This window comes from Apium graveolens, chromosome 6, assembly GCF_009905375.1.
Source record: "Apium graveolens cultivar Ventura chromosome 6, ASM990537v1, whole genome shotgun sequence".
Taxonomy (NCBI): domain Eukaryota; kingdom Viridiplantae; phylum Streptophyta; class Magnoliopsida; order Apiales; family Apiaceae; genus Apium; species Apium graveolens.
In genome coordinates, this window is record NC_133652.1 from 259,007,705 (window position 1) to 259,018,261 (window position 10,557).

At 34.3% G+C, this 10,557-nt stretch overlaps 2 protein-coding genes across 2 annotated transcripts; both read right to left on the bottom strand.

The window, feature by feature from the left end:
• Nucleotides 1–2,859: 2,859 nt before the first annotated feature.
• On the bottom strand, nt 2,860–6,524 carry LOC141665931 (uncharacterized). The gene is made up of 7 exons (XM_074471919.1): nt 6,497–6,524; nt 4,960–6,079; nt 4,797–4,845; nt 4,446–4,685; nt 3,487–3,698; nt 3,019–3,140; nt 2,860–2,948 (listed from the first exon to the last, which is right to left on the bottom strand). Exons 1-7 carry the CDS (start codon nt 6,522–6,524, stop codon nt 2,860–2,862), a joined length of 1,860 nt encoding a protein of 619 aa, XP_074328020.1.
• Nucleotides 6,525–6,610: 86 nt separating this feature from the next.
• Nucleotides 6,611–10,073, bottom strand: LOC141665932 (uncharacterized). Its single transcript, XM_074471920.1, has 12 exons — nt 10,063–10,073; nt 9,581–9,825; nt 9,381–9,494; nt 9,185–9,301; nt 8,993–9,072; nt 8,762–8,887; nt 8,278–8,635; nt 7,993–8,082; nt 7,624–7,929; nt 7,291–7,543; nt 6,900–7,186; nt 6,611–6,852 (listed from the first exon to the last, which is right to left on the bottom strand). Exons 1-12 carry the CDS (start codon nt 10,071–10,073, stop codon nt 6,611–6,613), a joined length of 2,229 nt encoding a protein of 742 aa, XP_074328021.1.
• Nucleotides 10,074–10,557: the final 484 nt, after the last annotated feature.

Below are 10,557 nucleotides of genomic sequence, written 5' to 3' on the forward strand. Positions count from 1 at the left end.
TTGATGTTAGAACTTCATTTGATTCAGTACTGGAGATGAAATTAATAGCTTACATTTTACGTAGTTGCGTAACACTGTGATGTTCATATTTTAAGAAGAATTTTGTCGGTGAGTAGTTGCAAATATCAATTTCATATGTGAAGACATGGTTAGTTAGTACAATTGAGACAATGTAATTATTTGTAAAAATGCAAAAAATGAAGTTAAGAGGGTAGAATACCATGCCACTTGCTAACCCTTCCACTTCCAATAATGATAATAACAGGTTCCTCTTAGACATCTTCCATGGCACTTTTAAATTCAGTTGCCATTGCATTCCAGAAAGTGACGTTGATTTTTTTACTTCATCAAATGTAAAAATGGACTGTATTAGGCATTGTAAAAACAGTTGACTATGATATACTTAGTGTGCTTACCATCCATCATTAATTTTGAATTTAATAAAAGATTTCCCCTGTTGTGATTCTTTGACAGCAACTTTCTCATTTCTCTCAACCACACCTACAACATCTAATGTAAAAAAAAAAGAAACAAACAATGGTCGTGAGGTAGTAGTACATGTTCAAAAACTAAGAAGTGTGACATGTTGCATTCAGAGTTTAGAAATTTACCAACTAAATAGTGATATTGTTTACACATGTTCAATAGGTCCCCAAATTCATAAAAATCAAACGTGTTTTGTGGAATGAAAATTTCAGAATCATCTAGTTCTTTGACTTTTGTATCAACAGTGAAAATGATTTGTCTGTCAATCTGAACAGGTCTAAATTTGTCTTTGTCTAAATAATCCTTAACTTCGAAATTCTTCGGTAAATAGAGTTTCCCCACTTCTATTATTCTTGTCATTCTCTGTGCCATGGATGCGGGAACAAATGCTTGCATTTGACATTTCTACAAATGGTTGTAAATGGAAGTTAATGTTATTTTTATGAACTGTTACAAAGTTTTATATAGGAAGAAGCATACCTTAGCATCCAGAAGTAGTAAGTTCCAGCCTTTAAACACTTCTCCAGTGAGACTAACACCCCTTCATTCTCTTATGATCCTCACTTTCACATTCCAATCTGTTCTACCTTTGGTCACTTTTCTTAATGTTTCACCGTTTGTTGTGGACATTGTAGATGTATGGAGCACAATAATTTTTTTGCGTGTTGTTGTTGGTACTTAAAGTGAAGTTGTATTAATTATAGTAGTTAGATGTGATTCGTTCATAATTAGTATAATTTCTACTTTTGTACTTATGGTGGTGTGTATTGATAAAATGTTTTATCAGAAGTTGAGTTGTATTGTGAGACAAAGAGTTATGATACTTTATTCTTATGAATGTGTAGTATGCTTGTGTAGTATGCTCAACTTTAAGGTTAAATTCAGCACATATTAAATGTAATATTATGTCCTCAAAATGTTAATTTGTAGTTGGATACTTGTACTTGGATAGTTACTATGAAATTGTTGTATTGGTTCGTCTATAGTTTAATTATTTTGTTCTTCTCATGAATATTTGTAATTTTTGACGAAATATTATAAACTAACCAAAGTTCACATGAAACTGCAGATTACAAATGAATGGTAACCACAACAAATGTTAATTGCAGAGAAAACTATTCATTACACTTGATGATAATGTCATAGTAAAATATTTCAAATTTGCTTTCACGGGCAGACATATATTGCTTCTGAAAGTTAATTGCAAAAGTATGTTGGCAAGAGTAAGACTATCCAACTCATATCTGCAACAAAAATAAAATGAATTAGACATGTAAATACATTACAAAATTGTTATTCACGCTTCATATTTTTAACCAAACTTACTTTTTCCAGCTTAATTTTTTAAATTTTTGGATTTTCTTCTTGGCTTCTTCAGTACTGTGTACTTCCACAGTCATCCTACTTTTGCTTTTATTTGAAGATTTTGTCTTCGGAGGAGTGGTATCCTTTAGATTGATTTCATGTGAGTCACTTCCCTATAAAATAGAACATTAGTGTTAATAAGGGTCATTACCAAAAAAGAAATCAACAAATACTTACGATGCTCATTTCAGTTGCAACTGGTTTTAGAGTTTTGTTCAGAGATGGTGAATGACTTGCGGATATCTCAACTTCAAAAATTTGAGATGCTTTGTATACTTTTGATCCTTCCTTCACATTTGTTTCTGTTATGATTATGGTAAAATTGTAAGTTTTCTTCTCATAGAACTTAAGCATTTTGGGTAACTGTTGTCCTTTCTCAACCTCAGGATCATCTCCTACCACATCATACACTGTCTTCCCAGTGATTCGGCATATCTCATCATTTGGCCATACCACAAATGGTCCCCGATTCATCACTGCAAAGAGTATAAAGTTGGAACCTGATGGAAATAGGTTTTAGTGTTATTTGAAATAAGTATGTGATAGATATAAATAAAGGGGAAAAGAGTCTTTTCATGTTTAATACCTTCTATCTGGATAGGGGTAAACCCTAGCACATTCGGGAGTTGGACATTTGAACTTCTTATTAACCTCTACTATTTCTATATCACAATGAGTACATATGGGGATGTACCAACTCATATTCTCATCAACTTTCTTAACTGTAAGTTGGCAACATACTTGTTTCTACATAGCAAAAATATTGACAATCAATGGCTTTTGTATTTAAATCTAAATTGTCACACATATTAAATAAATATTTACCTCAATGTAATCCTCTGTCAACTTCTGAATTTGAGATACTTTCATTACTGGAACCCCTGGTTCCTCTTTATCATCAATATCCATTGCAAAAAAATTTGGGTTCATTCACTCTAATACAATACAACCATTTATTATATATTACATATATCCATTACATGTCAAAACTATATGTTTAAGTAAAGATTAAAATCTTTTGCGCAGTATTGAAACGTTGTAATGATCGGCATTCAAGTAAAATCTGGTGGAAGGGAAGTTGGTCAAGTACAGATAACCTAAAACATAAAAGTTACTTTAAATTGACCAAAAAATAATGTTGGATGAATTTATGACATTGTGTAATACCTTTCCAATCACTGACTTTGGCATAGCATATAGTTATAATATTTGTTTTATCGACAACTTTTTCCATAGCATTGAGGAAAGAGTTTCCAAACTCATTGAAGAAAGTCATGTTGATGACATTGCTATTAAATAACACAGAATATGAAGTTAAATTATGACATTTAGTGCACATATTATTAGTTAGGTTGTCCAAGACTGAATAAATATAATGGATAAAATATACTTCCCATCTGTGATCGAGAAAAGGACATGGGATTTCTCCTTTCCATCTTTAATGTAGCTGGTCTTTGATTGAATATCAAGTATGACTGTCACCACATCTAATGAAAGAATCTGTTCTTTGATTCTTTATAAATGAAAACATTTATATATATGTAATGAGTACTTTCATTATAAATACCTGTTAAGAATCAGTTGTCCTGCTTCATTGGTTCCAAATCTTCCAACATGAACAAATCAAAACTGTACTGTGGGACTGTTAACCCGGAAGTTTCATCTTTTTTAAGTACAGTGTCATTTGTGAAGTAGATATGCTTGTCAGTTCGAATAGGTCGATTTGTTTCATCTCCATTATATAATTTTATTTTAAAATTCTTCACCGTGTAAACCAAACATTCAATAAAGTCCTTCTCAAATTTCTCTCCAATCTGAGGACTTATGAAAGCATGAATCCTTTCACTCTAGAATTATAGAAATTGTCAATAGTTAATAAGAAGAAAAGTGACTCTGTGCTTACCAATTACAAAAATGCACAGCAAAATACATCTTACATAGTCATCCACAAATATGATATTGTATCCTCGGAACTCTCCTGTTTCACGATTAATTCCTTTCCAAATTGACTGTGCCCGAATACGAATATTCCATTATTCAGTTGAGTCATTCAAACTCATCAACGTATTGTACTTGTAAAAAGACATTAAACCTGAAGATTAAATAATTTAAACACATCTAAGTTATTTGTAGTTAGAAGTTAGATTGAGTATGACAGTGGTAGCATTTATTAACCTGAAGTTAGATTTAGGAGAAGATACCTGATAGATCTGAGAAAAATAGTTCTTGTAACCTAACCAATGGATAACTGTAATTAGTATGTAGGTGGTGGTTTACAATGACTTCAATTATTGTACTTGTAATTATGACTTCTTTTTATGCAGTTAAAAGGAAAATATTTTTTTTGTACGTGTCACAAAGTCATTGTGAATGAAGAAATGGAACCATGTGGTTATTTTAATATATTTGGTTACATTATTATTACAAATGGTATTGCTTCTTCATTGTTTAAGACTGATAACTCTCGGCATGAACAGGGACAATATATAACCAAAAATAACTTCACTTGGTATATATAAGCATTAAAATGTATTGTTACATTAGTATCTGCCACAGTTACATATTGCCTAACGTTACTAATTACTAAAAGCTACATTTGCAGACATTGAAATGTTTTGAACATTGTAGAAGACTTCCTTGTAGGCAATATTTTGAGTGACATGTGTAGGGTTACCCATTTCATCATTGATAAAAAATCTGAGACCTTGAGGAGATGTCACACGACTCACAGCAACATATACTTGACCATACGTAAAAACTCCTTTGGATAGATATAAACCAACCTTCTGCAGAGATTGTCCTTGGAATTTATTAATCGTCATTGCATAGCAAATCTGCAGAGGCATTTGTTTACGTCATAATTTGAATGGTAAATGGGTCTCTGTTGGAGATAATTCCATTCTAGGAATGAAATGCCTTGTACCTTTGTATGTCCCTGATATAACCTCACACTGCACACAATGTTTAAGGCACTTGGTCACAATCATTCGGGTTCTGTTACACAATCCCAATGTCTGATTTAAATTGCGCATCAACATCACTATGATGCCAACCTTCAGTTTCAATTCATGAAGCGCCGGACCTGGTATATTAATTGAATTGAGTTACTCGGGTGGAAAAGATTGCATCTGATCCCTCTGAGAACCTGGGAAATCCTCTGTTGTATCAACATTGAAATAAGAGTACATTTCTCCAGGAATGGTCTCAACAATGGCACTGTTAACATGTCCAACTGTTTGGTTTGTTGGACTGAGTATAGCTCTTTCACTCAAGTAGTCTAGATCTTGGAAATTCTTCTTAAAATCTGGGAAGGTACTTTCAATCATTTCTTCAACACAGTTGGTACCTTGCAGATTACAGTATTCTTCAGAAATACATATGTCATCTTCTACATGAGTAGAAGGAACTTTTCCATCACCAATATCCGGAACCCATTTTGCAAAGTTCTTTAATGATTGGATTTCAGATTCAGTTCTTTCTTTAGTGATGTACATGCTGTGGATCAGTTTGAAGACAATAGAAAATTTCCACAGTTTTGATTTTGTGATACATGGCGACACAATTTGACCACGTGTGCCTTGTGGAATGACTGGGAGAATTTGTCGAAAGTCCCCTCCTAAAACTACGGTGATACCTCCAAAAGGCATATGGAAGCGGTCTGGATGGACAGCTTTCATTATATCACGTAGTGAACGATCAAGGCATTCAAACGAATAGCGATGTTGCATCGGCACTTCATCCCAAATGATCAAACTTGTACTTTTGATTAATTGATCCATGTCGGATTGATGTGTTATGGCACACATAGAAACATCGTCAAGGACAATGGGAATTTTGAACCTTGAATGAACGGTGCGACCACCGGGCATAAGTGTGGCTGCAATTCCAGATGAAGCTACAGGAAGTACAATTTGTCTTTCCGACCTTAACTTTGAAATTATTGTTCTCCACAAGTAGGTTTTACCACAGCCTCCGCTACCGTACACAAAAAATAAACCTCCTTTCTTATTTCTAACTGATTCCATTACAGTGTTGAATACTGTCAACTGCTCAGCATTACAGTTTGATATCAGCTCCGCATATTCCTTCTCCATTTCTGCAATGTCATAACTTCTCTCTTCTATGATCAAATTATTATCACTGAAATCCAGATATGTGTCAGGAGGTTGAGGCATTTGGTCAAAATCTTTAAATGATTTCCCAATTGACTTGAGCAGCTTGTGAATTTCTGCAATACAAATAACATCAGTTACTTTAAAGTGCAAATTTTGATTTCTGAGAGAAGCACATTTGAATTTAAGATAAGGCATTTACGTGAAAGAGCATAAAATTCGAGTTGTTTGTCATTAAGGATAAGAAACTGATTTCCTGTGATTTTGGGCTGATTAAGAAGAATGTCATCAATCATTGTTCTCCAATGACTGTTCCACAGTAGCTTTAGATCACTTACTTTGCAGTTGACCATGATGTGGACAAATAATTGCCGAATTTGAGATGGAAAACCACATGTGGAACATTGTTGGATGACTTCATGCCACTCTTTATCATCGTCAAGAAGGTCGTACTATTTGCAAGCTTCATGAAAATTTTTAAATACCTTTTCATCAACAGTCCATAAATCTTCATAAGAAGTAACACCTCGTACCTTGGTCAGTAGCAGGCGCAAATACCATAATTCCCCTTAACTATGATGACAATAAGATAAGCGGCCAATCTCTTTGCCTCTCTTTCTTAAGTTCCAGAAGCGATCACTTTCATTTCAAACATAATATTGTGGAATCTCATCATAGAGGTATTTTCTTGCATTACTATATTTTCCATTCAAAACAAAGTAAGCTTCTAGTTGAGTAAGTTTGTCCTTCTCCCGAGCAGCAACCTTTGCCAACGGCTCATTTGATCGAAAAGTGCAGTATTTTTTCCCAGGAAAATGAAATGAAAGACCCAAAACTGAAACTGATCTGTAATGAATATTAAATCTAAATATGCGGTAAGCAGCCTCAGCTGCACAAATGTATCTCCCATCAAAGAATGCTGAATTTCGTCTTCACCTTCATCAATTTTTTCTCCACTATCAGTCCTTCTTTTCTTCCCTCTTATTTGAAACGTTGCTCTATGATGTCCTTTGAGGCAATACTTAAAAAGGTATTTTAAACTGCGGGCATGACAGCATATCTCAACATTCATATGGCACTGATACTTGACCAACAAATCCCGATTATAAGGAATAACCCATTGATTGTGCATGTTTGCTTTTCCTTTGGTAACCGTAAAATTGGTCTTGCGCCGTTTATAAATTGGAAATCCAGATTGATCAAATGTTGTGCTTGGAGAGTACCTGCAGTTCAAATAAAAACTAATAAAATGCAAACAACTAATGTCTTCATTTGATTACTTAACTAAGTGGACTTAAATAAATATTAAAATATAACAAAATCTTACTTCTTAGGAAAATGTCGTATACACTTATGCTGTTTCATGCATCTTGAATTAGGAAATTCCACACCACACGGGCCATGTATCATATGGCTTTTGATAGCAGCATAAGCTACAGGGTCTGCAACAGGATCAGGAATCTCCGCAGAAACATATTTATCAACATTGGCCTGCAGATTGCGTTTGGAAGCGGAATCCAACCATATTAACATATGGACATGAGGAAGACCACGTTTTTGGAACTCAACTACGTACATCACTGCAGAAAAAAAGGTGAACATGAACTCTAAATTGAAATGTTGGCATTATATAGAATTTACAGAGTGAGAATTGTAATACCTCCGAGACACACACCAAAGTAGTTTTTCTTTTTGATATCCTCTGCAATTTTGTCTAGTTTTAATCTGAAAACACGTGTTATCATATCTGGAGAATTCTGCGAGGAACACAAAGGAATATGTTTCATCATTTGAATAATTTCATCTGAAAGGGGATTTGTAGTCATTAAGAGGAAGATGTCGGGATGTCCAATATATCGACAGACAGCCAAGGCATCCTGGAAGTTCTGTTGCATGTATCTTCGTGAACCAACAAATCCTGCTGGTAAGATGAAACTTTTCCCCAGGTTCGTACTATCACAATCACCTGATTTTAAATTATCACGTATATTGCTATATAGATCATTACGCAAAGTACTCTAATTTGTACGGAACCACCAAAGCATTGCTTGTTCAATGGTGGAAAAGGCATCGACAACATACTGCTGGTAAAGTCTTCCACCAAGACGTGGGGTTAGTCCTGTACAATTTGAAACAATGCGCAGTCTGCAAGTTGAAATACTGAAGAATATACAAAAATGAAAGTAAGCAGGGTTGCAAAAGTACCTTCATTTGTTCTAACTTGATATTTATATGAGTAATACTCCTTCATTGATATCATTTCCCTTTTTTGAGTCCTTATCTGTCTTTCCAAAGGGTATATTTTTATGAAAACCATCACCACCATGAGGAAATAAGAGTGGATATTGTAATGCCATTAGTTTTGGATGAATATCTGATATCTTTTCAAGCCCCTTTATTTTTGAATCAATAATAATATCACGCGACCCATCTGTTTCGTCAAGATCACCGTCCATTATGCTTGCAACTTCATCTGATGTACTGACATGATTCTCACGTCCATTGTCAGCCCGTAAAACCTTTAGGATAATTTCCAAATCTTCAACCCCATCAGCCTCAAAACGGTCACGGGCAGACCGGAATTCTTTTACCAACTCATTTGTTTCATCCAACATCTTCATCAAACCATCAACAATCTCGTCTACAGTTTCTCCATCACTGACTTTTACCCACTTCAAACGATTACCAAGTTCATTATCAGTGTCATAGATATATAATTGGCCAAACTTGGGATCATCCCCTTTCTCTGGTATGAGTGAACCGAAAAGGTGATGATTTTATCCATTTAAACGATAAACATCAGGGGCACCACCACAATTAATTGAGTGGTCAACTTTACCGCCTGTAGAACTGGATGCAAAGATGCTATTGAACATACGCATACCATCACTAAATCGCTTAGATTTCTCTTTATCATTATGTAACTGCCAAATTTAAGAGGGAGTAGGTGGCTCATTTGGTAACTGAATTTGCCCCTTTGCACAACAGAGAGAAAAAATAGGAGGGCCACGGGTTATATTTTTAATTGCACGCTCTTGCTTCCACATCCATTCATGACAATGTGAACATTGAACATCAGGAGCTACCAATGAAGCATATTCCTTTACAACTGAATAATGTACAGAAGACATTAAATGTAAAATGCAGAATGTAGAATGTGAGGATGCACAAAGTGAATTGAAAATACAAAATAATACATAAAGCAATAAATTTTTCCTCACCTTGGTGTGCAGTTTTGACAAATTCAGAGGAATCATAGTTCAAATCAGCAGTGAAGTCTTCATCTTCAGATGATGCATCATTGTCCTCATGTTGGAAATCACAAAAACACGCATCCTCTAAAGGAAAACATGAAACTATTAGTGAGCCAGTTTTACTTACAGTTGAAGCGGGTAAACAGTAAGTAAAAATACATACCTAAATCATAAACCTTATGAGAAGTATTATTTGGTGTTGTATCATCAAAATTAAAATTCTTAACTGGCATGGCATTAAACTCAGCCATTGGCTTCTTTCTTTCAGATTTATTCCCTATTCAATTATGAACTGCTTAAATATCTTCAAAAAGGTAGAAATGGTATTACAAACTTTTCCACTGGTCTGTATAAGAAATGTACCTTCTTTGAAGTGATTAAATGATGGCAGATGATTGTTGCATTTCTTCCGCGTGTGCTTACTACTGCTTATCTGATTTTCCTTTAATTTTGGTACATTTGGAGAGAAGTGTGTTTGAGGAGAGTAGGCACTATTTTTTGAAGGGAGAGTATTCATAGATAAAGCAGACAACGGGGCCCTATTTCCATAGCAGCCAGGCACGGGTGTTTTTGGAGAAATTCCTGAATTTTGATTCTCTGCAGCTGATCTAATCAGTCATACAGGACAAACGTATATAAGAGTTCATTATAATGGAACAAAGTTATACCTTTATTCATTTCAGAGTGAACTGTTGTATTTGCAGATAACGGAAAGAGAGGACTATTTCTCTTTTATGACTTCATTTCACCTACAATGGTACACATAAAGAGAGGATATAACGTGATGATTAAATTCTATAAAGTTAATAAAAAATTTACTGATGGATTTGTAGACATACCATTGCCTGTCTTTCATTTTTTGTTTAAATCTGCAGCAATGCCAAACTTCCGTGCCCAAGATGAATCTTGAAATGGCGTTAAAAAATCTACAATGCAAATGTTTTAATTATTAACTTAAAAATTAATTTGGCAACTGTATAATATTGAGAGGGTATGTTTGTTAACACTACCTTTATTTGGAAAATGTGAATTTGATTTGTTTTTTACAGGATCAAAATTTGCTTTCATCACATGCTCATAATTCCCTACAGTATTAATTTGCGGACATTACGATTAGTTGTTTAAACATGAGATTTGACAATGTGGTTAGTCCAAAAATAGTATACTATTACAAAGACACTCATAAATTCTAGATAGAATAGGTTATGTTTTTACTTCAGCTCTCTGCTTTATCATTCCATAACCAAAACTCCCTAGAAAAATCATAACCAAAACTGTAAACACGATAACCATGATTGACGTGATAGCATATGATGAAAATAAGCATTATGATTAGTTGT

Coding starts and splice junctions, on each gene's coding strand:
- LOC141665931 (XM_074471919.1), bottom strand. CDS start 6,524: ATGGTATTTGCGCCTGCTACTGACCAAG. Junction 6,080..6,496: donor TGCGCCTGCTACTGACCAAG/GTACGAGGTGTT, acceptor TTTGTATTGCAG/AAATTCACAAGCTGCTCAAG. Junction 3,699..4,445: donor ACATTTCAATGTCTGCAAAT/GTAGCTTTTAGT, acceptor CTATAATTCTAG/AGTGAAAGGATTCATGCTTT.
- LOC141665932 (XM_074471920.1), bottom strand. Junction 8,083..8,277: donor ATTTCCTCATGGTGGTGATG/GTTTTCATAAAA, acceptor CAAATTGTACAG/GACTAACCCCACGTCTTGGT. Junction 7,544..7,623: donor CTTTGGTGTGTGTCTCGGAG/GTATTACAATTC, acceptor TTTTTTCTGCAG/TGATGTACGTAGTTGAGTTC.